At 44.0% G+C, this 25,020-nt stretch overlaps 2 protein-coding genes across 4 annotated transcripts in view; one reads left to right on the top strand and one right to left on the bottom strand.

Moving 5' to 3' along the window:
• The window catches only part of BCL2 (BCL2 apoptosis regulator), a 181,287-nt gene that overhangs the window by 47,517 nt on the left and 108,750 nt on the right, over positions 1-25,020 (bottom strand). The window contains exon 3 of one of the 3 annotated variants that reach the window (XM_083519431.1): positions 1,337-9,638. The exons of the other annotated variants lie outside the window; for them this stretch is intronic. Within the exon in view, the coding sequence (XP_083375557.1) occupies positions 9,504-9,638 (135 nt within the window). The 3' untranslated portion in view covers positions 1,337-9,503. Of the gene's footprint in view, positions 1-1,336; positions 9,639-25,020 lie in introns of those variants that run through there. 3 annotated transcript variants of the gene reach the window in all.
• The window catches only part of LOC310714353 (uncharacterized protein), a 41,638-nt gene continuing 35,710 nt past the window's right edge, over positions 19,093-25,020 (top strand). The window contains exon 1 of the mRNA XM_083519782.1: positions 19,093-19,321. Within this exon, the coding sequence (XP_083375908.1) occupies positions 19,259-19,321 (63 nt within the window). The 5' untranslated portion in view covers positions 19,093-19,258. The remainder of the gene's footprint in view (positions 19,322-25,020) is intronic.

The raw sequence follows: 25,020 nt of genomic DNA, 5'->3' as shown, positions 1-25,020 counted from the left end.
TCCTCATTGAAAATTCATCAGCATTTGAAGTGCAAATTTATCCTAATAAACACATTTTTTTTCATATGTAGCTTTAACTAATGTACAGTACTTTTGCAAGCAATTTCCCCCAGTACATGTTATTTTCATTTAACATGTGCTCTTTTATGCACACTTACACCTAATATACGCACTTTTGCACATCATATTTGATTGGAGATGTGCAGATTTCAAAGGAAAGCTGTGTTTCGGGTTGCATATTGGTTTGAGAAGTGTGAATAGGTAGTTTCTGATTAAAATGCAAACAAACAAAAATCAAATCTCTCTTCCATCCCTACCCAAGAGTCCCCTGCAAAGCCCTGCTGCCCACAATCAAGTGAGCGGTAGCACATCTGGTGTGGGGGGGAGGGTCATGTCATTCTCCTACTGGGGTAGTTTGTCCACCTTTGGTCCCCATCCTGCACTCAGCTCTCACCTGTGGCTCCTAGTAGTTGTCAGTATATGACAGTGGCCACACCCCAGCTTTGACTGGCCGGCTAAACCAGGTGAGGGTAGTTTATGGATCTCAAACCCTCAGTGAGTTAGGGACTTTCCCTGCATGTGAAGACGGGCTCTGGGGGGGTTGAGCAATTGAGACCAGTAGTGGGTCCAATGGTCAAGAAGGCAGTTTCTGCATGTGCTGTAGAGGGAAGCAAGGGGCAGATGGGGCTCCTCAACCTGGGAAGGTAGCCCATCTAGGAGGAGGAGGCCAAGAGGGGGGTCTTTTTGTCTGGCAGCCCAGGACCTCTATACACACTGCCCAGGCTTGCACCCTAGGGAGGTCACTTTGGTGCTGTTATTGAAGTGGTTTGATTCCACCCCGGAGGGGCACTCCATTGTATCTTGAGACAGACAGATGCCAGCAGCTTGCCCCGTACAGTGGTACCTTGGGTTAAGAGCTTAATTCATTCTGGAGGTCCATTCTTAACCTGAAACTGTTCTTAACCTGAGGTACCACTTTAGCTAATGGGGCCTCCCACTGCCGCTGTGCCGCCACCGTGCTATTTCTGTTCTCATCCTGAAACAAAGTTCTTAGCCCGAGGTACTATTTCTGGGTTAGCAGAGTCTGTAACCTGAAGTGTCTGTAACCTGAAGCGTCTGTAACCCGAGGTACCACTGTATAAATAAGGAAGAAAACTGACCAAAGCAGAGTGCAATATTAGTGATGCAATATATTTTCCACAGGTTCAAAAAACATGTCTGATGATATTGCCAAGTGGAAATGGATGTTTTGGCCTCGCTTTAATTATTAGGCCACGGTCTATGGAAACAGCACGTTAATTTTCCAGTACTCGGAATCAAACCAAAAGCCGACATCTCACAGTGTGCTTTATTTTATTTCTCTCTCACACAAAATTAGCTGAAGACATGGAACGTTTAATGGCAGCATGATTTATGTCGACTTTAAAATAAAACGATGTGATTATTTTAATAAATGGTAATATACAGGCAAACATTTTTTTTTTTTAAAAAAACCATTACATACAACATCCAAAACACGGAAATAAACTAGATCTGTGTATTACAGCAATGCTGGTGCTAATTAAAATCCAAACAGAAGAAAAATAGGAGCACGGTCCACTTGCATGGCTAATCTGCACAGCTAGCCTGCTTGCAGTGCACTGGGAAGTAGCAATTGTGTGAAAGGCTCCAATTTCATCATCAAGCCTTCCTCTCTGCTCAGTGCAAGTTACTTGTGCTTGCAAGTAAATGTTTGCAAGGTGCATAGAGGGATGGCTGGGTGGGGAGATGAGAGAAACATACATAATGTCCCATGATTGCTGCCTGCATGTGGGTGGATAGATGGGGAGGGAGGGAGGTGGTAGCAGGCCTCCGTTGAGCCTTGCTTGGAACATCTGTGCATCACTGTTGCAGCAGCCCTTATGCGTGGACCTTCCTTGATGGTTTAACTTAGGGGAAAGCAGACACCTTTGCAGGATTAAGAGAGTGTCCCAGCGTGGCTGGATGTTGTGTATGGATGAAGCTGCATTAACTGTAAGCAGATTTTTTTTAAAAAAAAAAACCTGCTAATTAAATTAACTCATCTTTTGTTTTCTCTCAATCCAGTTAGAAAAGAAAAGGTTGCCGCTTTCAGAAATGTTTCAGCCTTCCTATTGATGCAAACCCTGGTGGTTCTCTTTGTGGAATGAAGCCCTCCAGCATCACCCACTGCCTCTGATTTATGGAAGGTCTGTCTAACTCTCCCGCTAGAACCCAAGCCATGTACACCGCTTCCATTTTGCTGTTGTTGTTTAGCACTGGAAAGTAGTTGGTGGCTCGTCATACCACAATGCTCTGGGGTCAAATGGAACCGGGTTTGCCTCCATAACTGCTATTGAAAAGGGGCTTACATAAACCACAGTTGCACAGCCATTCGATGTCTGCAAAAACGAATCCCCAGTGCCACATCAGCAAACACTTCTGATCCACACAGGAGGTCCAGGGTCATGCTGTTTCTTCTTCTGCATAACGGCCCTGGCCTTGTGATCAGGAGAAGGACAGTGGTGCTCAGGGAAGGGGTGATGGGTAACTCTTCCCACTTGCCGTGTTCCCAGTGGAAATCACTCCCCAAAATCTGCTAGCAGACTTGGCGGGGAAGCTTCCATTGGCACTTAATGGAAGCTTTCCTCCTAGGGAAGCAGCTGTAGATAGGGATGGGACAAGGCTGTCAGCTCTGATTTCCGTTTCTCCTTTTTCCAACCTTCAGTTCACTTTGTCACATTGATGCATCTGAGATACTTTTAGAAGTCCTCACAAATATTCACCAGCATTTTAGGGCATGCTTCTCCTAATGTACATGGTTGTTTGCTTTGCAAGCCCGTACATTCCCCATACATAATACATTTTGGTTGGAGACGTGTGAATTCTGAAGGATAGCTTGCGTTCCAGTTCGCATATTGTTTGGGGAAGTGCAAATCAAAATGGAAAAAGCAAATGGGAGTTTCTCTCTCATCCCTAGCTGTGGGTTGGCTATTTTCATCCGAACCATGGAGGAACAGGGAATGGTTCACATTCCTCCCCATCCCAGTATTAGTGAAAAATATGTATGTCAAATACATTCAAACTGTTAAGATCATTTATAATTTGGTCCTTAGTAGCCTATATGGGGTAAAACAAAAACCTCCAGAAACAAAGCTGAAACCCAATGCACTCTGACCCATTTGTCGTTGAGAGCCACTCTGCCATCTTTAGATGCTGGCTTCATTACACCTGAAACCGATGAAGAAGGGAAGAGGGGTTCCTGTGTATTTGCTTGCAGCTCATTGTTAACACTGGAGCAGCACAGCTCTGGAATGAAACCTAACCAAACTGGTTTGTGTGTGCAGGCACTGAAGATTCCACTGTGTGTGTGTGTGTGTGTGTGTGTGTGTGTGTGTGTTGTGTGTGTGTATTTGGGCAGGATAGTTTGGTCCATCTTCCAGGGCTCTTTCTTTCTTGAGGGAATCTTCAGTGCTTCCTAGGAAGCCTGCACACAATGTATTTGGCCAGGGAGGGCCGTTCTGGAGGCATTTTCTTACTTCTTCCCATTCACAGAGACCGCAAAAGCTTCACTGTTAACTACCTCCAGCAGTTTCACATGGTAGGACCTGTGGCACGGTTAGAGCATGGCGCTGATAACACCAAGGTTGCAGGTTCGATCCCAGTATGGGACAGCTGCATATTCCTGCACTGCAGGGCGCTGGACTAGATGATCCTCAGGGTCCCTTCCAACTCTGCAATTCTATGATTCCTTCTACGTGCAGTTATTTTCTCAGCACTGTCATTTTTTTAGAACTGGCTGCTCAGAACTGAGTTACTATGCACAAGGTTAATGGGAGCCAACTTGGTTGAGTGCATAAGTATAAATGAGCACACAAGCAAGAGACTCCTGTGTCAGTTCTGCTGTGGAATTATGGCATGGCCTAGGGAGAGCCACTTGAGTCTTGGTTCCTTGTGCAAGGACAAAGTGCTACTGATTCGATGTTTTGCAGGGCTTCCCCACCCCTAAACCAAAACAATGTACCAGGTGAAACCAGGAAAGGCTGCCAGTCACGGTGAAAAAGCTCAGGGAAAGGGGCAGTTTCAAGCTTTTATATACATTCAACCTTTCTAAATATGTTTAACATGACTATTAGCAGTATCAACTGTCCTTATAGCTAGTGCAGCCACAACACTGTACAATTCTGCAGCAAAGATGGGAGGAGGGAACACCGAAGATCACCTGCATAAAATATAGACTATCAACAGCACACCTGGCCTTCTCTGGCATACACCTATTACGATACTGTGAAGCCCAGGGGACAGAGACACAATAAAACATCAATTGTCAGCATCTACCTAAATGCCTTGTAACGTGACTACTTCAAATTACACCTAAAGCAGCTTTGAAAAGTCTCGGAACTGGGTGATGCCACAAAATAAAACTTTGTTCAAAGAATCATGGTTGAATAGCAGCACAGACATATCATATAGTTCATTCTCATTACCATTTCATTTTGACAATTGTAAACCTTCAGCTAAAAAAAAAGACAAGAAAAAAAAAGACCCAATTCTTCTTTGTTGGTAACGTTTGACGCCCGTAACCCACTATGTACGATGAGGAGTTTGCAGCTACCATTTGAAGCGTGCTAAATAGAGAGCTTGAACCTAGCTCCATGTTGCGTTGCCTCTGTGCTGGGATGGCACAGAAGTGGCACCAGGAACAGTGCACAGAACAGTGGAAGGCAGAATTATGTTTGCTTTCGTTCCATCTCTGCCACTCCAGATAATGCAGCTGCTTAGGGTCAGGCTTCCCAGCCTATTTGCTGGCTCAGAACGACGAAAGCTGCTGTTGTCTTGACCCATGCATAATGGTTGCCTTGCACAAGTTGGGAAGTATGGCGCCAGTTTCTTTGCCTGCCAAGCATGTTGCAAGAGTTCAAGCGTAGATCTTGGTACAGATACAGATACAGATCTTGGGCACAGGATGCCTTTTCTTCTCCCATGCCATACTGTAACATGTCTCAGCAGGTTTAGGATATGGTGCAGTACTGGTTGTTCCCATGTTATTACTGGTTGTTCCCATGCTACTGTTCCTCATCATGCCCTTGGGACTCCTGGGCATCATTCTAGGGCAGTGTCTTCAGACTTGGGTCCCCAGATGCTGCTGGCGAACGGTCAAAAGTGATGAGAGTTTTGTAATACAACAGCATTTAGGGACCCGAGATTGAAGGATGCTGTCCGAGGGTATGTTTGCACCGTGAGTTGAATTAAGGGGCTACGTCAAACACATATGACCATTACTTATTGGCTGTGATGATATATGTGCATACTCTCCACTGACAGAAATTTCACATAACTTGATGCCAACCCAAACAATAGTACTTTACAACAGAGACAGGTTGCATATTGAACGGGACAGCCTCATCTTATGCAGAGTTAGGCATGCTTAAACCACTAAACACACCTATCCTAGCATAGAACCCCCGGGCTGAGAGAGTTGCTAAGTACTAAGCAAACAAATGAGGAAAGATCAAGTGATATGTGAACCAGCCCTTGGTGAAGTTACTGGCATGCAACACTGATGAAAACCATTGAATACTGCAGCTTCACTGGCGCATGGAAACCTATGCGTTATGCAACACATGGGTACCTCCTTTGCAGCATAGTTACTTGGATTCTCAGAGGGATGTGGTTTGTTAGACAATTAATTCCCACCCCCATATGTTGTTGTGTTGTTGTTTTTTACTCTTCGGACAATGCAGTAAATGTTAGAAACGTTTAAAGTCGTTGAGTCCCGTAGGATGAAGGTGAGCCTAGCTTCCTCTGAACTGCTCCTTATAAATGCACAGTTTCGACATTTATTCATAAGCATTTCAGCTTTTGCAAAGCTAAGCATTTCAGCTTGGTGAAGTTACACCCATGGTATCGAGGGTACATAAGTTTGAACAAATGCCTTTATACATTTATTTCTGCCGTGAAGCGTAAAAGCTTAGTTCACTGTCGCTCCTGAAATGATGGGTACAAGTGCCATAACTGTAGAGTAGCTACAGCGATGCTGAGATGCATTAACACACTGGGCGCACTCCCCAAGGAGCTTGTCTTGCACATGCTCCATTTTAATGACTGGGAGCTGAAAAAGAGTAGCTCCTTGGTGGATTCTGCCCATCTTTTAAAAAGCAGCTTTGAAGACATGATATAAACTACAGCCTTAAGCAATGAAAATATTACATTCCCCAGATTGATTTTTTTTTGCATATAATGCCACAAAATTAAGATATTTCACTCAGATCTGATAAGCCTTCTTTCTTTCTTTCTTTCTTTCTTTCTTTCTTTCTTTCTTTCTTTCTTTCTTTCTTTCTTTCGCTTTATTTATTTATTTATCTAGCTATGCCATCTTAAGTGTTAAAGCAACTGTACTTCAGTCCAGATATTTATTATTGGATGCATATTAATGTATAAAATCCATTTCTGTACAGTTTTATAAACAGAAAAATAAAATAAAAAGGTGAGGGTTTTTTAAAGATGGAAATTTACAGAAGTCAAACATGTCCACCACATCTAATTTAGATTTTGCTCCTTTGGGGCATGTATTGTTTAAATAAAATAAAAATAAAAAGCCCTTGCATTAATATGGCCCGAAACTCATTGGCTGGATCCAAAGAACTAATGGAGAGTTGGCTTTTTGTATATGCTGAGACTTTTCTGGCTCCCCACTGCAACATCACAAAACTGCTCATGAGGGCTGGTGGGGCATCACCCACCCCACCCCCCACCCTGTGCAGAATCCCAGAGCAGATCTACACTCATGGTTTATAATGTTAAAAATGTGTTATTAAAATGTGGCACCAGAGGGTGCTGCAGAGCAGTGAACCACTGGCAATGGAAAACAGCACTGAACATTACATAACGTTACATTTAGTAACGTTTAACAGATCAATGTAGATCCAGCCCTACGCTGTAATAAGGGCTGGTGCTAGAGACAAAAACTGTTCTGAGCATGCAGGGAAGCATTTGTTGTGTGTATGAGTTTCTTTTGACCCCTTGGCCTTTTCCCCCCTTAATGTATTACACTGATATCAACAACTGGCCATTACAGCAAAGCATCCAATCTAGAGTTGCCTTTGTTAAAGTGGTAGATATATTTGAATACATGACCAGAGGTGCTTCTAGCTTAATTTGCTAGAAGGTTATTGAGATATCACAAACATGTCATTACTAACAGGTTTCTCCCCCTCTTATTGGACTTTCCTCAGAAGGGGTAAATCTCTCTCTCTCTCTCTCTCTCTCTCTCTCTCTCTCTCTCTCTCTATATATATATATATATATAGGTGGGGGTGAATACAGACATGTTTGCATGTTTGAGAAGCACTGAACCCACTGTAAGCACCCTCTTGGAAGCACTGAGGAAGAGACCACCCTGCCATTTCTTTGACTTTAGGGGTTGAGTCCACCTCAGGCAACCCAACCCCATTCAGCTGTAACTTGCTCTTAAATACCTTCAGCAATGAAGATTCCGCAACACCAGCCTCACAACAGCTCGTCTGGTCAGTGTAGGTGACCAGGAATTCCTTACAAGCAAGTCAGTGGCCTGGCAGAACAAGGACAGCTCACTCCATCAATGGTCTGCTTGGGAGAAGGCTATTCATTTTACTAGCTTGCTGACTGGCTAGTAGCATATGACCCTCCCTCTGTAGCCAGCATGGAAGAATGGGCTACTAGACCCTTAGTAAGCTAATGCTTCTTCTTTTTTGCAGGCTAGTAACTTCTGTTATTTACAAAGCTGCAGTACACCAAGAAGCTCTCAAGGGACCCCACATATTTGGGGAAGCCCACCTCCTTGCTGCTACCACTGCCCATTCAATTGCTCTCTTCCTCTGGATACAATCCACACACCTGCCCAGAAGGAGAAGGCCAAGGGAAGCGAATGGTGCTTCTTTTTCTGCTGTTTGCACACCTGGGAGAACAGGTGAGCTCGCAGCAATAGCCAGGTATAGGGCCTGGGGGCTCTGGTGGTCAGCAGTGGGTCATGGCAGGCTCTCAGAGATGCTCAACCACGATGACAGCCATGCTCCTAGTGATCTATCTCATGCTACGTGTTTAGGATTTTTTAAAACAAAATAAGGTACTCTCAGAAAAGTGGTCTTATTAAGTACTCTGCTTTCATCTTACTGAAAAGGATTTTAAACAAGGATTCCCCCCTCCCTCCCCTCTTCCTCCCCAGGTTTCCATACAAAAGGCAATAGGCACCTTAGGGAACGGGATGGTGTCTGTGAGCCTCTGCAGATGGAGGCAATGGATGCATTCTTGATCCTTTTGAAGACGGTCTTAAAGAAATAACCAGGACGCAATACTATTGAGGGGAATAAAGCTCCACTTAAGAGAAAAATAAAATGCAAAGAACTTAATTTGTGGGGTGGGGTCATCCGTTTTGATAAAGATGGCGGATCCGAGCTAATCTCTTGTCACCTGATTTCAATTCTTGGGCCTCTCTTGGCTTCGAGATGTATTATTCAGCAACCAACGTGGATTGCTTTTAAGACCACCACCCCACCCTCCCCGGCAAAGAAGAAATCAGAGAGTAAAAGTAGGATCAGCTGTGGGTAAACTCTCGCTCCAGTGGGGATGCGAGCCAGAACATCCAGGCTCCGGGTCCTGCAAGGCAGGTGGCAGGCACTTATGGTTTCCTGATGGCCGTGTGGTAAAGTGAGGATTGAAGAATATACTCTATAAACAGAATATTTGTTCTGCAGTTCCAAAGTTATTTCATTTCAAATCGTTGCTTTGAGGATGCACAAATGGTATCCTCCCAACGATGACCTATGGTGGTGTTGAGTGGCACAAAACAGTACATATCAGGATGCTTCACAAGTTGGGATGAAATCGTATTCCCAGATGTCAGCTTTGGGCCTGAGCTGACGAGCTACATGGGCTTTATTACTGGCCTGAACCTCGTGTCGTTTCTCGCTCTGAATAGGTACCATGTCGAATTGCTATATCCCAAAGGCGTTACTGGCTTGAAATTGCTCCCATCTCATCCATGCTGCGATTTACTTCCTCCTTCAGTGGGCAGAGCAATAAACTGCAAATTTACACCTCTGCAAGTAGCCCATTTACTGTCTTTCCTGCAGATAAAACACCTCGGTCTCTTGTGCCCTATAGTCCAATGTGATAAAAATAGTCTTGTTGAGCGGCATTTTGCAAGAAAGCTGAAGATCTTTGGAGTGTCCTTAAACTTCCGTTATAAAGATGCACATGGGTATAACTTGCAGAATTTCAGGAAAATAGCAGGTTAAATGTAAAATATCTTCAATAAATAACTCTTCTCCTGCACTGTAAAAAATAAATGAATATTCCCTTTGGCAGTAATAGCTGATTTAATATTTAGACAGAAAGATACTTGGCTCATAAAATAATAGCATTATGCTACAGGAAAAACAAAACAAAAAAAGCTCTCATGCTTTCTGATCCTCTCTTTTCAATTAAAAAAAAGACTTTTTCATCAGTTCGCCACAAGTTGGTTGAAGTCACTTATGCCCCAGATATGCTCCAAGGGTGATGCAGGCACCCACAACAGCCAGACTCAGGATTGTCTTCAGAGGCAGCCACGAGAAATCGAACAAAGGCCTCATGTTGTTGCTGTAGAGCTCCACGAAAGCATCCTAAAGTAAAAGAGAGAGGGCAGGATTATTTGTTTATTATTAATACTCATGACATGCCTTTTCACCCTGTAATCCCAGAGTGTGGTACCTGCAGGCACAACAGAGCAAATTAAGTAATGGGCTATGCAGAAACGGCAAACCTGACAACAAAATCAAGAGACCAAAATGACGAACTTTTTAACAGAAGAGTTGGACGCCTTCTGTGGACTATCTGGAGAAGTGAAATTGTGGGCAGGATATGAGCAGCGGAATCAAAATGACAAAATGATTGCATTAGAGGGATTTTTAGTAATAAATAAGAGCTTGAGATACAATGCAGTAGAAATGGGTTAGAATAAAAGTTCTTTGGAGGTTTGGGTGGTTAGTCAATATATGAAACAAAGATGTGTGATTATTTGGTCTGAAGTTTTTATCTCTCTCTCTCTCTCTCTCTCTCTCTCTCTCAAATTAAAACAACATACTGCATGAAACTTCAATTAAAGCAATAACTTAAAAAGCAATTGGAAATAACATCAGCTCTACAGAAGGAGAAGCATTCTCTTAATCCCCACCTGGCCCAAAGATCAGAAGGCCAGAATTCTAGAACAGAAAACGGTGCAAGCATTCACAACAAACCGAGGGATTCTTCGACATCAGCTGAACTATAAAACCAAACCTGTCATGAGGCGGACAGTTGCCTTGCCTCGGGAATTGGACTGGATGTGAACCAACAAACTGAAGCTCAATCCAGGTACGACTGAGGTACTTTTAGTGAGTGGTTCCTTAGACCAGGTGGCTGGGATGTTGCCTGCTCTTGACGGGGTTACACTTCCTCTGAAGGAGTCAGTAGGCAACTTGTGGCTACTCCTGGACCCATCGCTGTGCCTTGAGGCTCAGGAGGCCTCGGTGAGGCAGGGTGCCTTCAGCCCAGACGTTCCCCTACCTGGACAGGGATAGCCTAACTTCTGTTGTCTATGTTCTGGTAACCTCTAGGTTACATTACTGCAAATTATAACACTGATCCTGGCCTGACTGCACAGGCTGCCGATTAATTTCTGGGCCCAATGCAAAGTGCTGATAAGGTAAAGGTAAAGGGACCCCTGACCATTAGGTCCAGTCGTGGCCGACTCTGGGGTTGCGGTGCTCATCTCACTTTATTGGCCGAGGGAGCCAGCCTACAGCTTCTGGGTCATGTGGCCAGCATGACTAAGCCGCTTCTGGCAAACCAGAGCAGCACACGGAAATGCCGTTTACCTTCCCGCTGGAGCGGTACCTATTTATCTACTTGCACTTTGACGTGCTTTCGAACTGCTAGGTTGGCAGGAGCAAGTGCTGGTACTGACCTATAAAGCCTTAGATGGCTCAGGACCACAATACCTCAAGGACATCTTCTCCCCATATGAACTGACCTGGACCTTCCAATCATCCTCTGAAGCCCTTCTTTGTGTGCCTCCTCCACAAGATGTCTGGAGGGCGGCAACACAAAAACGGGCTTTTTCTGTGGCACCTTCATTACTTATCTTTAGGTACCAGGTGAAAACGTTTCTCTAGAACCAGCACTTGGGCTGATTAAACCATCTATGCCCTTTTAAATGTGTTTGTGGGAGGGAGGTTTCGTTTTATACTTTGTGATTTTGTTTGGTATTTGTTGTTGTTGTGAAATTCAAAAAATAAACAAACAGTATGAGTTGCAAATGAAGCATTTTGGTAGAAACTTTTCCCTCTTCCCAGTCTAGAACTCTGGACATGTTGGTCTATCGCTACAGTGCCTCCCAAAAATGATGGGTGCTACAAATTCAGCTTACCCTGCCAAGCTACTCCCACCAGCAGAACCCGACAGGTTAAGGATTAGGAGGTGCAGAGCTTGGTGGTGTCACAGGTACAGAGTTATAAACCAGGCACAGGCAAACTCGGCCCTCCAGGTGTTTTGGGACTACAACTCCCATCATCCCTAGCTAACAGGACCAGTGGTGAGGGATGGTGGGAACTGTAGTCTCAAAACATCTGGAGGGCCGAGTTTGCCTGTGCCTGTTATAAACAGTGGTTGAAGCCAGACATCCGATTCTGGATACAGCAATTATTGACACATCTAACATCTGACACAAGATGGCGCATCAGGCTTCTTACATTATGCAACTCAAACCCTGTGCAGCTAGACTTTTAATGAGACAAACAGGGAAATAGTGTTATCTTTCACAATTTATTTTCTACAAAAAGACAGACAGACAAACAAACAAACAAAAACAGACTGGCTTATATCCTGTTCTTTCTATTATTATCCTTTTAACAGAAGCAAGCACGAACTGCCTTTAATACAAAATATAAAAGTTACAGTGGTACCTCAGGTTAAGAACTTAATTCATTCTGCAGGTCCGTTCTTAACCTGAAACTCTTCTTAACCTGAGGCACCACTTTAGCTAATGGGGCCTCCTGCTGCCACCATGCCACCGCTGCGCAATTTCTGTTCTCATCCTGAAGCAAAGTTCTTAACCTGAGGTACTATTTCTGGGTTAGTGGAGTATGTAACCTGAAGCGTCTGTAACCTGAGGTACCACTGTAATGGCCACAGTCCTACACACGAGTCTGCAGAAGTCAGGGTTAGATATCTCACTGAAAGAAACAGCTTCAAGGCTGCCTTTTTTTTTCTTTTCTGGATTGCGGCTTCTCTAAGTGCAGTTTCTCAGCTGTGATTCCAACAGATCAAACATCTGCAAACTTAAGCGCAATAATTTAAGGTTTGTTTGTTGTTTTGGATTACAAAGAAAAATGAACTGGCATAAAAGGTTAATATTTTCTATTTGGAATTAGTTGAGTTACATTATGTTCCAGTTAGTTAAGATGTATCATTAATAAAACAATCAAAAGAAGAAAATGTCTAAAATAGAGGAAAGAGCAAACAACATATTTCCAAAATAGCCCTTCATTTTATCTTCTATCAGGTTGCAACCCAGAGAGTTGTCTTTGCCTGCGCATGGAACAGACAGTATCAACAAGGCAGTGCACAGGTCATGGTTCAAAAGCCAACAACCAGACTCTTGTCACCCCCTTGGTCTCCTCACCTGATGTCAGGGGGAAATGGTTTAACGTGCTTCTAGAGTTACAAGGAAATAGCCTTTTAAATGTACAGGGCCTTGTATACTCCACTGGTCCCTAGCTTTCTCCTGAAATGTTGGGCAGGAGGGGAGATGAGGGACAACAGGGCATGGGAGAACCATCTACAGTGTTGATGAGCAATGGCTACAAGATGGCTGAAGTCTGGGACTTGCTTGGTTAGATGTGTGCAGGTGCTTCACATCTCCTCATAAAGTTGTGCAAGGACTTCACCTCACATATTCTAGCTGTTATTGGAGGTAAGGAGCTCATTCACACATGTTTAGTACTTGACAGCTATGGTATTGAGGTGACCTGCATATGATCAGGCTTCCACATCACCTCAGACACCAGCTGTCTAATGGAATCTTTCCTCGTATTGATGAGCAAGTCAAGATGTTGCCTTTGACCTACAAAGCCCTAAACGCCTTGAGTCCTGGATTATTTCCAATTCAAAGAGACCTATGGTCCTACTTTTTAGAGGCGAGCCTGGCCTCTACAAGGAACACAGCTATGGACCATTTCTTCCACATTTTATGGACCTTCCTCTCAACAAGCAGGGTGAAGGACTCCTAGTCCAACATGCCTTTGGTTGCTTGCTCATTCTTTCAGTTTATTGATTTGCGTTTATGGGGGGGGGGGGTTACGCCAATTAAATTGTTCTATGATTTTTAACGCGTTGGAGCTGTTTTGTGAAAAGCCCTATTCAAGTCGGGGAAATAAATACATAATCAGTGAAGTGTTGAGCAATCTAGTGACAAACAGGGCATGGGTAAAATTGCCCCAAAGAAAGTCCTATTCAGGATAACTCAACTAAAGAAACCACCAATTTTTGTTTGTTTGTAATGATAGCCTTAATATTTGACTGCACTAATGCTGGACTGTAAGTCATGTACTTTCCTGCACTATTTAACTAATTGAGTCACATCCCCCCCCCCAAAAAAAACCCCCAACACTTCTGAATACTATATACCAGCGCTATAATGTGGACTGCAAGCAAACCTTGCAGAACTCTGATGTCATTGCTGCAGAGTTTTCCTCTTGATCATTTTAGCCAATGCTTTGCTTTGGAAATGGAGTAGACAAGTTGGATTAAAAATGGCAACTGAGATGCAATTCCAATAAGGTTATTTTTTAAAAAATTAAGACAGAGGAAATGCAAGTATTGGTGCTCATCTATGGATTTCTAAAGCTACGGAAGTCAACAAGAAGATGAAGTCATTGCAAAATTAGATTGACTTGTTTTCTGATTCGTCAGCTTCGCCTCCCCCCCCCCTTTTAATCTCATAGGTAGTGGGTTGTCTGTGCTAAGCATGAAAGAGGGCAGACCGAGCGAGGGTGGGCTGCAGTGACATTGAGACAATGTTAAAGCTCTGAGTTATAGTGACGGGTAAAGAAACATAAGCAGAAAATGCACAGCGGGAAATCCCTGTTCTTATTGAGACTATGACAACAATAACATCAACGTCTACCTTATGGCGACTGCGCCATATATTCTAAGCAACTGTTTTATGGGTCCTTTCCTTTCCTCTTTGGTGCTTTCTCAAACATCCTGATTAGACTTATTTCCGAAGCTTGTTTGAACAGCCTGTCACTATTTGTTTAAGTCTGAAAACCTGATTTAAACAAACACCCGGACCCATTTTATGCACTAAACCAACAGGGAAGTGGGAGGTGGGCAGCTGAAAAAGACCCACTGATTTGCATAGGTGCGTCTTTGGGAGGGCAGGGTTGAGGAGGGACATGTTTGGGGGAACAGCTACACACTTGGGAACCAGCTACACACTTGGTGTCTCCTTCTTCTGTCCCATGGAGAGGAAATGAGCAGACGCGAACCATTGCTGACTTCCTAGACTGATCCCATCAAAACATATGAAGATGCTTTATACCAGGTGAGGTCACTGGTCCATCTAACCTGGTACTGCTCTTCTCTCACTGGCATTGGTTCTCCAAGGCCTTAGGCAGAGAGAAGGTTGTTGTTTTTGTACCAGCACTGTAGGAATTGACAAACTTGTCCGTTTCTGTTTCTCATTTTTTCCATTCTCAGGTTCAGTTCTCCACCTTTCCACATCAGTTTGCAACTAACTCAAGAAAATTCATCAGCAGATTTCTCCTAATTTTTGTGTGCATTTTTGCCCAATATGCATACACATTTTTGCAAAGCAATTTCTCCAAACATAATATAAGAATAGGATAGGATAGAATTAATAATAAAAAATAGCCCACCCTTCACCCTAAAGTCCTAGGGCAGGCATCCCCCCAAACTCTGCCCTCCAGCTGTTTTGGGACTACAGCTTCCATCATCCCTAGCTAACAGGATCAGTGGTCAGGGATGATGGCAACTGTAGTCCCAAAACAGCTGGAGGGCAGAGTTTGGGGAATGCCTTTCCTAGGGAGAGTTACAATTGTTAAAACCATTCATTTATGGTTTGCAGTAGCAAAAAGAAGGCAGGTCCTAAAATGTCATCAATCAGTTCCAGTTCCATAGACAGACCTGAAGCCAGACTGGAATGAATCCAAGTAATAACATACTTTTGTATGTTATTTTCACTAATGTGTGCATTTTTATGCACACTTTATCCCTGTTTAAGCCTTCTGTTTTGCATGCAAAATTCTTGGCTGGAGAACTGCATTGCAAGATTTAAAGAAGTGTGAATTTTGAAGGGTGGCTGTGCAACAGTTTGCACACTGTTTTGAAAAGTGTGAGTGGATAAGTCTGCCTTTAAATGCAAACTGAGTCTAATTTCGCCCCCATCCCTTGAGCTGTGGTCCACCACAACTATTTATGCTGCTAGAGCTGAGGAATATCTGGCGCAAATGTTTTGGCTTGAGTGCAAGCACAAAGCCTAAAGGCCCATGAGAGAGATGTGCAGTACAGTCCTACGCTGCCTACTCAAAAGTAAGCCCCACTGAGTTCAACGGAGCAGCTTCAGATGTAAAAGATTTGTAGCTCTCCAACAGCTAACGGCATATTTGTTTCCTAAGTTTGGCTTGGCAAGCCAGCAGGGGCTTTGCAAGGGAAGGGTTACGGAACAGCTGAACGATGGCTCTGGGAAAGCCAGGAGAAAAGGTTTCGAAACGGCATTGCCTCTGGCCACCTAATTCATATGTTTGACAAATGGAATGTACTAAAAAGGACAAGGTATACAACCAATGCGGGACATGGGTGGCGCTGTGCTCTAAACCACAGAGCCTAGGGCTTGCCGATCAAAAGGTCGGTGGTTCGAATATCTGCAATGGGGTGAGCTCTTGTTGCTCAATCCCTGCTCCTACCAACCTAGCAGTTCGAAAGCACATCAAAGTGCAAGTAGATAAATAGGTACTGCTCCAACGGGAAGGTAAACAGCGTTTCCGTGCGCTGCTCTGGTTTCGCCAGCCACATGACCCGGAAGCTGTATGCTGGCTTCCTTGGCCAGTAAAGCGAGATGATTGCCGCAACCCCAGAGTCGTCCACAACTGGATCTAACGGTCAGGGGTCCCTTTACATTTTTTAAACAACCAATGCAGATCTGAGTCATGGTTCTGAGAGACCCAGCCCTCTCCTCTGTCTCCCAGGAGCCCTTCACGCCACCAGCCTCTAGGTTAGTTTTACACTGGCATTAAGGTCAAGGTCAATTAATGAGGTTCCCTCTTAACTATGGAAGGAGCCTCAAATCCTGGTTTCAGATCTTGGTTAAGGGAGCCTTGGTTAAGCCTGACAGGAGAAATCTGAGCCAACTGGAAGGCGTATGCAAAGCCACATCTCCCAACCTTTAATTATTTGAGATGCTGCTTTTTGTAAGCTGCTGTTGGTTTTTGGATGGTAGCTTTTCAGACTGTATTTTACTGATGTACGGATTTGCATCCCTGTTCTTAAATATATTTACTCGGAAGCACAGGCACATTTTGATGTGGTGCCTTCCTCATGCATCACCAACATAAAAAAACTGTTTTCTGTTCAAGCCCTCTTATGCTGAGCATGACATTTAAAGGGTGAAGGGGCTACATCGGTACAGGTTTGGGGATTTGGGGAAGGGATGGCAGGTGTCGCATCTAAAATTAGTCCCTATCCTCAATTATTTCCACGTGATTTAGTTTCACTTAAATGAGGTGTCAAAAAAAGGGAGAAGCGCATGTTCTGCATGTATGCAGTTCAATCCCTGGCATCTCTGTTTGAAAATAGGCAATAAGCTTGGAAGACCTATGCCGATTGGAACAGACAGCAGAGGCATAGCGTGAAGAGAGCTACTGGGACAATTGCCTTGGGCGCAAAAGAAAATTGGTTAGGGGCACACCTCTGCAGCTGCCACTCCAACTGGAGGCACTCTCCCCATCCTGCCCACCTGCCGCACTTGAGCAGCACACCGAACAAGAGCTGGGAGAGGACAGTCCCTGGCATCCATTGGCTGCACAGTGCCCCCCACCAGCAGGGGAGGTGGGCAGACAGCGGGACTCGTGGTGGTGCCCTAGCCCAAGGAGACACACATGCATGTCCTGCTACTGCTACATCTGGCAACAGCAGCAGTGCCGAATGGAGGCACCCTTTAGGGGGCACAATACTTGCCTTAGGGGGTGCAATACCGTATTCACTCGAATGTAATGCACACCTCTTTTTGGCCAAATTACGTATTGGAAATTAGGGTGCGCATTAGATTTGATGGCACATTTACATTCGCCAGCAAATACTCTTTTGGCTTCAAGGTTTTGCAAATTGAGGTGCACATTAAAGGTAAAGGGACCCCTGACCATTAGGTCCAGTCGTAACCGACTCTGGGGTGGTGGTGCTCATCTCGCTTTATTGGCCAAGGGAGCCGGCATACAGCTTCCGGGTCATGTGGCCAGCAAGACTAAGCCGCTTCTGGCGAACCAGAGCAGCGCACGGAAACGCCGTTTACCTTCCCGCTGGAGCGGTACCTATTTATCTACTTGCACTTTGACGTGCTTTTAAACTGCTAGGTTGGCAGGAGCAGGGACTGAGCAACAGGAGCTCACCCCGTCGCGGGGATTCGAACCGCCGACATTCTGATCAGCAAGTCCTAGGCTCTGTGGTTTAACCCACAGCGCCACCCGTGTCCCCTTGAGGTGTGCATTAGATTCAAGTAAATGCGGTATTTTCCTAGCGCTGGGCACTGGCAACCCACTACGCCACAGACAGGCAGCACTACAATAGATCAGTGTCAGCGCCCTGTTCTGTACCATTGGCTGCCATGGATTAAATGCAGCTCCTATGCAGCGAAGACCCAGAACTTCCTATTTGCTCTAATTCAGTGCTCTGTTATTGATCTGTGCTGCATATAAAATAGGGGAGTGAGTGGTTTCTCTGGTGCTGCACTTTGCATTAATGAGTGAGGGGGTGGTGGGTAGAGTGCACACCCAGAGGAAGTCGACTTCCTTTTTTCTCTTTCTCTCTCTACCTGAATCAAACAGCTGGTGAGGAAGTGATTTTATTTCCCTTGTTATCACTGGTCCAACAGGATATCCTCTTCAGCCACAGTGCGCTGAATGAAAAGCTGGCAAGTCTTCCCAAGGCTTGGCGGAGGGCAGCTACTCACCTTGCTGCTCTTTTATGCTGCCCTCTGTATGACTCAGTCACACAAGTAAGCAGTGCTAATGCCAGCTTTTGAGGAAACTCATGTGACGTGGTTCTATCTCACTTCATAATAAGGCAGAACTAGTTGTGAGTGGCAGAATAACAACTTATGTCTCCTTCCACTTTCCTCCATAATTTTGTATAGAAGCCTAATTATAAAAAATAAGAATCTCTGATTGTGTGTAACTGCACTTCAGATGCTGCATGGTCTTGTTCCTTTTTTATTTGTTTTGTTCTACAGAGCTGTAGTTTTGAATTCTTTGAAAGCTACTGTTAGAATGCTCTGGGCCACGAAGTTTTCAGTGTGTAATGTATTATGTTTTTACTATTTTTTGGTGGGAGCTGCCCAGAGTGGCTGGGGCAACCCAGTCTGATGGGCAGCAAATAATAATAATAATAATAATAATAATAATAATAATAATAATAATAATAATTACATCTATGCCACTTCCCCCCCACCTATCCTGACTGGCAGCTGCTCTCCACGGCCCTGCAGAAATCTTTGCTACTAGAGATGCTTTAAATTGGAGACCTAGAAAACTGAGCAGGACACCTTCTGCCAAGTGTGGTCCCTATCACTGAGCTGCAGTTACGCCATTTTAGAAGCAATATGAGCACCAGGCCACGTGATCTCTCCTCAAATAGTAACTGAGTTCAGAAATGCTTTTGCGAGGCGGGAAAGCTAGCTTAGTAGGCCGCTGCCTTTATGGGCCAAAACCTTGGTAACGTGGCACCCTGAAAACGACACACTTGTACTGGGAGCCAAGTGCTGCTTTAAAAATATTTTTTAAAAAAAGCCTACGTGGTGTATGTGTGCATTTTTAAGGCAAATATTTGCCTCAGACTTCGTGTCAATTAGGATCCGACTGCCTGACATTGTGTTGTGCTTGCTCTGGTGTCTCATAATTGTGATATTCACAGAGAACTGATTTGAGTCACACCTCAGTTTCTCTGGGTGCCAGCACCTCAATTACTCGTTGGCATGTGTCTGTCTTGGGAGACCATGAAAGGAGTGGGGGAGTTTTGGGCACTGTCCACTTTGAAAGTAAGTGAGGCACGCACGCACACACACGCACACACGCACACACACACAGTATATGTACCAAGTATGTACGCACACAAGTTCCTTGTCTTTAAAAGATTTTTGAAAGTTCTTTTTTCAAAATGTTGTGGCTCCATAGAACAGGGTAAGTAGCTCTACTTAATATCAGTGCCTGCTTTATAGGTCAGATTTTGAACTGGCAGCTTTGCAGTTCACATACATTGGGGCAATGAAATTCAGCAAACAGGCATTTGTTGTTGTTGTTGTTGTTCTTCTTCTTCTTCTTCTTCTTCTTCTTCTTCTTCTTCTTCTTCTTCTTCTTCTTCTTCTTCTTCTTCTTCTTCTTCTTCTTCTTCTGTTGGAGGCTGCCAAAACATCAAAGTGACGAAGCAGTTTCTGTTTACAACTGCATTTTGATGCAATCCATCTTTTTAATTAAATATTGGTCCAGATATTTAGAATGTCACTGATGTGGCTGATTGATGCCTCCTGAGATTATACCCCTTGGCAGAAAACCAGAATATTAATATCAAGAGGAGACAGGCGAAGTTCCCTATGGTTGGTATCTACAATTGGCAATTTTTAACTATCGGGTTGACGCAAAGCAAAACTTCCATAGAATCATGGGATTCTACAATTGGAAGGGATCTCAGAAGTCATTTAACAGTCATCTCAGAAGTCTTCTCTGTTCAAATCAGGACATGCAAATAAATCCAAGTATAGATTCCTTGATAGTCATCTATCTCTGGGTTAAATACTTCTGATAAAGGAGGATATACCTCTCCTCCAAAGACAAGCTGTTCCAGTGTTGAGCAACTGTCTGTCTCTGTCTCCTCTGGGCTTAATTAAAACCTTACAGGCTTCATATGGTGGCAACCAACAAATGCTTTCACACTTTGTTATTCCACACTAGGGATAGGGGAGAAATTAGATTCAGTTCAGCTGAATCTATCAGATTTGCACTTTCCAAAACAACAAACTGAAACACACCTGAGGGATAGCTCAGTAGGTAAAGCATAAGACCATTTATCTCAGGGTCGTGGGTTCAGGCCCCACGTCGGGCGAAATATTGCAGGGGTTTGGACTAGATGAATCCTTGTGATCCCTTCCAACTCTACAATTCTCTGTTCTGTGACAGAGGTGAGAGAGTGAAATCCATTCTTTGAATTTTGAACTCATCCAAATGTTGCAATAGCAGTTCTCCAAGCAAACAAGGTTTACAAAAATGCCTATGTTAGGAGGAAATTGAACACATTTGCCAACTGCAGAAAATTTTCATCTATCAATGAAAATTAGCACACCAAAATGCATTTGATCAGGAGAAATTGCTTGCAGAAAATGTGTACAATAGTCAGAAATGCATACAAAATGTGTTTATTAGGATAAACTGCCATGAGATCTACAAATAAAGGGTGGCGTGCTAATAATAATAATACGCTAAAACACTGAATAAATTTCATGGGATATTTTTAAAAAATCAGAGATTACTGCAGAAATGTGCAGAACTGAATTTAAGCTTAGGGAAATGAGAATCTGAGAAGGCTGAAATTGACAGATCCGTCTACCCCTACCCCACACAATACATTTTAAACAGCTGAAACTTCATTACCACTTGGGGTACCACCCCACCAAGTGGGGTGACACATCTGGAGCACTGCTGCAAGGAGACAGCTTTTTGGCAGGGCACTGCCATACTCAAGTACCTTTTGGCAAATTCTACATTGTTAGAACAAAGGAGCTGAGAACATGTGCATCATTTTATGCATCAAACACACACACACACACAGCCAACATGCCTAGCTGTGTCTTCATGCTTCCTGTCTTTCGTTCTAGCGCAACTGCACTACGAACCAAGAGCCGTGGGTTCCAGCCTTACTCTGGCCTTGTGTGATGCGTGCCAGCTCCACTTGAAATGTGACCTCAGCCATGAGCTTCCACCATCTTTCAGCTTCTACCTCCTTGCCTGCATTCAGAGGTTAACAGGAGGGCCATAGCAGAGCTACACCAATGTTATTTCAGTGTTTTGCCCCACTAACTCCATGTTGCCTAGGAGCTATCAGAAATTACCAGCGTGATGGAAGCTGAAGTCATAGACTGGGAAACATTTGAAGCCTCTGGTCGCGTGACAAGAGAGAAATCCTGCTGCCCTTGTTCCTTGGGAGCAATGCTTGAAGGCTCTGGGGTTGCGAGACCGGCAGGGAATGTCTGCAGGGACTGAAATACTTTCCCTTGATTAAGAGGCGGGGCTATTTATATGGCAGTCTGGGAACACCCGCTCCATTCTGGGGCTTGCTAAGCTTAGGCCCGCCTGGGAAATGTTATAGCAATTAGTCTTGGCGTCTCCGACTTAATTCACTTACACACTGTTTTGCAATAACCCAAAAGACAGCTCCTGTGGGGCTTGCTTTTTTTCTTTTCGTCTCCATTCTTTGACAAGCCAACTCGGCAAATAAGGCTATGCATCTGACACCGGCGTAGCAGCTGCCAGTGGTGTTACAAAACCAGCAGTTAATCATGGTTGTCTGAGGATGAAAATTCACTTTGGTGAATTCAGCATTAACCCTGGGGCAAAGTTTTACCCCAGGCGCACGTTTCATCGCAGAACTTACACAGGAAAAGACCTGCATAGTCCTTCCAGGACATTTTGTCACTTGCGCAGTAGTAAGACAAGGCCATCAAATTTCAACCACTTACCATTTTAAGTTTTCTTTCTGGAAGCAAAAAAGAGCCCAGGATGTAAAACATCCTAAGAGATGTATTACCTTTTGCCATTGGGGTAATGTAAAGTAAAGGGACCCCTGACCATTAGGTCCAGTTGTGGATGACTCTGGGGTTGCGACGCTCATCTCGCTTACTGGCCAGCATGACTAACTTCTGGCGAAACCAGAGCAGCACACGGAAATGCCATTTACCTTCCCACTGGAGCGGTACCTATTTATTTACTTGCACTTTGACGTGCTTTTGAACTGCTAGGTTGGCAGGAGCTAGGATCGAGCAACGAGAGCTCACTGCTAGGTTGGCAGGAGCTAGGACTGAGCAATGAGAGCTCACTCCGTTGAGGGGATTCGAACCACCGACCTTCTGCTCGGCAAGTCCTAGGCTCTGTCGTTTAACCCACAGCACCACCCATGTCCCAATGTAAAGTATTGGGGTAAGAAAAAAAAGGGGGGTGACAAAAGGAAAAAAACCAATAACCTAATCCAGGGAAGCAGATTAATGTACCCCACACAGAGTTTTTTTTCAGAAAGCAAAAAAGAGGTCAGGACATATTACATACCCAATAAATCTATTGATGTTTAACACTGGGAGGATTTTGTGCCCCAGCCAATGGAAGGTATTGTAGAAAAACTAATGTCTCATGGAGTGTTTGTTTGGTTTCTTTTTTCCAGATGAGGAAATGCAGGTGAGTGTGAGAGCCTTTCCTGCATTATGTTGACCAAACACAGAATACATACACTCCTAGTGTCAGTGCCTAGTACTTTTAAACCATCATAAAATGATTTAATTTACAAAGCAATTTGAGAATTAGGGACTGAAAGCATCCATAACATCAAATGCCCCAAAGGCAGATTGGATTCGATGTTGCCACCAGTAGGCTGTTTCTACAGGAAAGGAAAAATATTCATTGACTACATCCAGTATTTATATCAAGCCACTGGCTTCAACTGCAGAGAAGAAAATAAAACCTTTGCAAGCCACCTTCATGGGGACTAGTGGCGTGCCCATGCAAATAATTTTTGAAATAGTCTACTTAACAGAAGATGCTTCTATTTATGCATCTTTCCAGCTTTCTATTTACAGTGGGACCTCGGGTTACAGATGCTTCAGGTTACATACGCTTCAGGTTACAGACTCCGCTAACCCTAACTCTGTGTATCTGAAGAAGTGTGCATGCACACGAAAGCTCATACCAAGAACTAACTTAGTTGGTCTTTAAGGTGCTACTGGAAGGAATTTTTTTATTTCCGCTAACCCAGAAATAGTGCTTCAGGTTAAGAACTTTGCTTCAGGATGAGAACGGAAATTGTGCTCCGGCGGCGCAGGCAGCAGCGGGAGGCCCCATTAGCTAAAGTGGTGCTTCAGGTTAAGAACAGTTTCAGGTTAAGAACAGACCTCCAGAACGAATTAAGTACTTAACCCAAGGTACCACTTTATTACATCTCACATCTGCAATATTAAAGCTTTTGGGCTTTTCATTTTGTAAAGCTATTGCAATTAAGACACAACTGTCGTACAATACATTTTCAAAATATATTCTGCTCCAGATTCTGCTCATTCCAACAACTGGGCACACATAATTAAAATTTAAGTGCCATCCCTACTCAACTAATGAATGGTTTGTGATCTGCAGGCACAGAATAAGGTTTGATTAAAACAAAAAGAGAAGGAATACAAAATCAATGCAAAATAAATCAGAGGCTCTTTTTTGGTTCCTCATCTAAAATTGCTGAATTTGGACTCTGAGCCAGCACTAACAGTATGGACAGTGTGGAACAGAAACAGCCTGAGCAGGAATGAATTATTAGCTGAGCAGCATGAAACTCCTGCCTTGCATTCTCTGCCTCTTGATTCTCTGCGCTGCTCCGGTTAAATGTTTTCTCCTCTTGTACTCTGATGTGAGTTGCCTTGTGAAAAAGACAACTTCAGCCCACCCTGCAACACTCTTGAGCAATAGGCCAACCCACAACTAGCTTTGAGACTGTGGTCCAGAATATCCTGCTTCTCCTCTGTTGTTGCCTGCGGATTTTGAACCATAAAACTTGTATCTCTGCCTTGGAAATATACCACCTGACTCTGCAATGATGACAACCAAGACCATTCTAGAGATCACTTTAGGAGCTCTACAACTACCCACTCTTGAAGGTTTGTCACTGATATATTCATTTCTTCTATACAGTGGTACCTCAGGTTATGTACTTAATTCGTTCCGGAGGTCCATTCTTAACCTGAAGCACCACTTTAGCTAATGGGGCCTCCTCCTGCTGCTGTGCCGTTGGAGCACGATTTCTGTTCTCATCCTGAAGCAAAGTTCTTAACCCAAGGTACTATTTCTGGGTTAGCGGAGTCTGTAACCTGAAGCATATGTAACCTGAAGCGTATGTAACCTGAAGCGTATGTAACCCGAGGTACCACTGTAATAGCCTGTCCTCTGCTAACATGAACACTAAGACGGTTGGTTGGTTGTAAATATATATTGTAGGGTAGACATGTATTTTTTGTATTATGTATTTCCAAATTTTCTGAAGCTGTGGTATGTTATATGTTAGGCATGGTGCCTTACGGTTCAGTGTAACCTAGAAAACCCCTGGTTCATAGAATCATAGAATAGTAGAGTTGGAAGAGACCCCAAGCATCATGTAGTCCAATGCAGGAATATAAACGTATCATCTTAGGAGCTATGAAGAATTTCCTAGTCACTATCTCTTGGCCTCAGCATTCCCCACCTCTCTTCTGTAATATGGAGATAAAAGCACCAACCTAATTCATAAAGGTAACGGTAAAGGGACGCCTGACCATTAGGTCCAGTTTTGGCCGAATCAGAGCAGCACATGGAACCAGAGCAGCACACGGAAACATCGTTTACCTTCCCGCCGGAGCGGTACCTATTTATCTACTTGCACTTTGACGTGCTTTCGAACTGCTAGGTTGGCAGGAGCAGGGACCGAGCAACAGGAGCTCACCCTGTTGCGGGGGTTCGAACC

The sequence above is a fragment of the Podarcis liolepis genome (assembly GCF_965112155.1).
Source record: "Podarcis liolepis genome assembly, chromosome: 8".
Lineage (NCBI taxonomy): Eukaryota > Metazoa > Chordata > Lepidosauria > Squamata > Lacertidae > Podarcis > Podarcis liolepis.
Note: the sequence above shows the minus strand (reverse complement) of the source record. Positions and strands in the feature narration are given on the sequence as shown.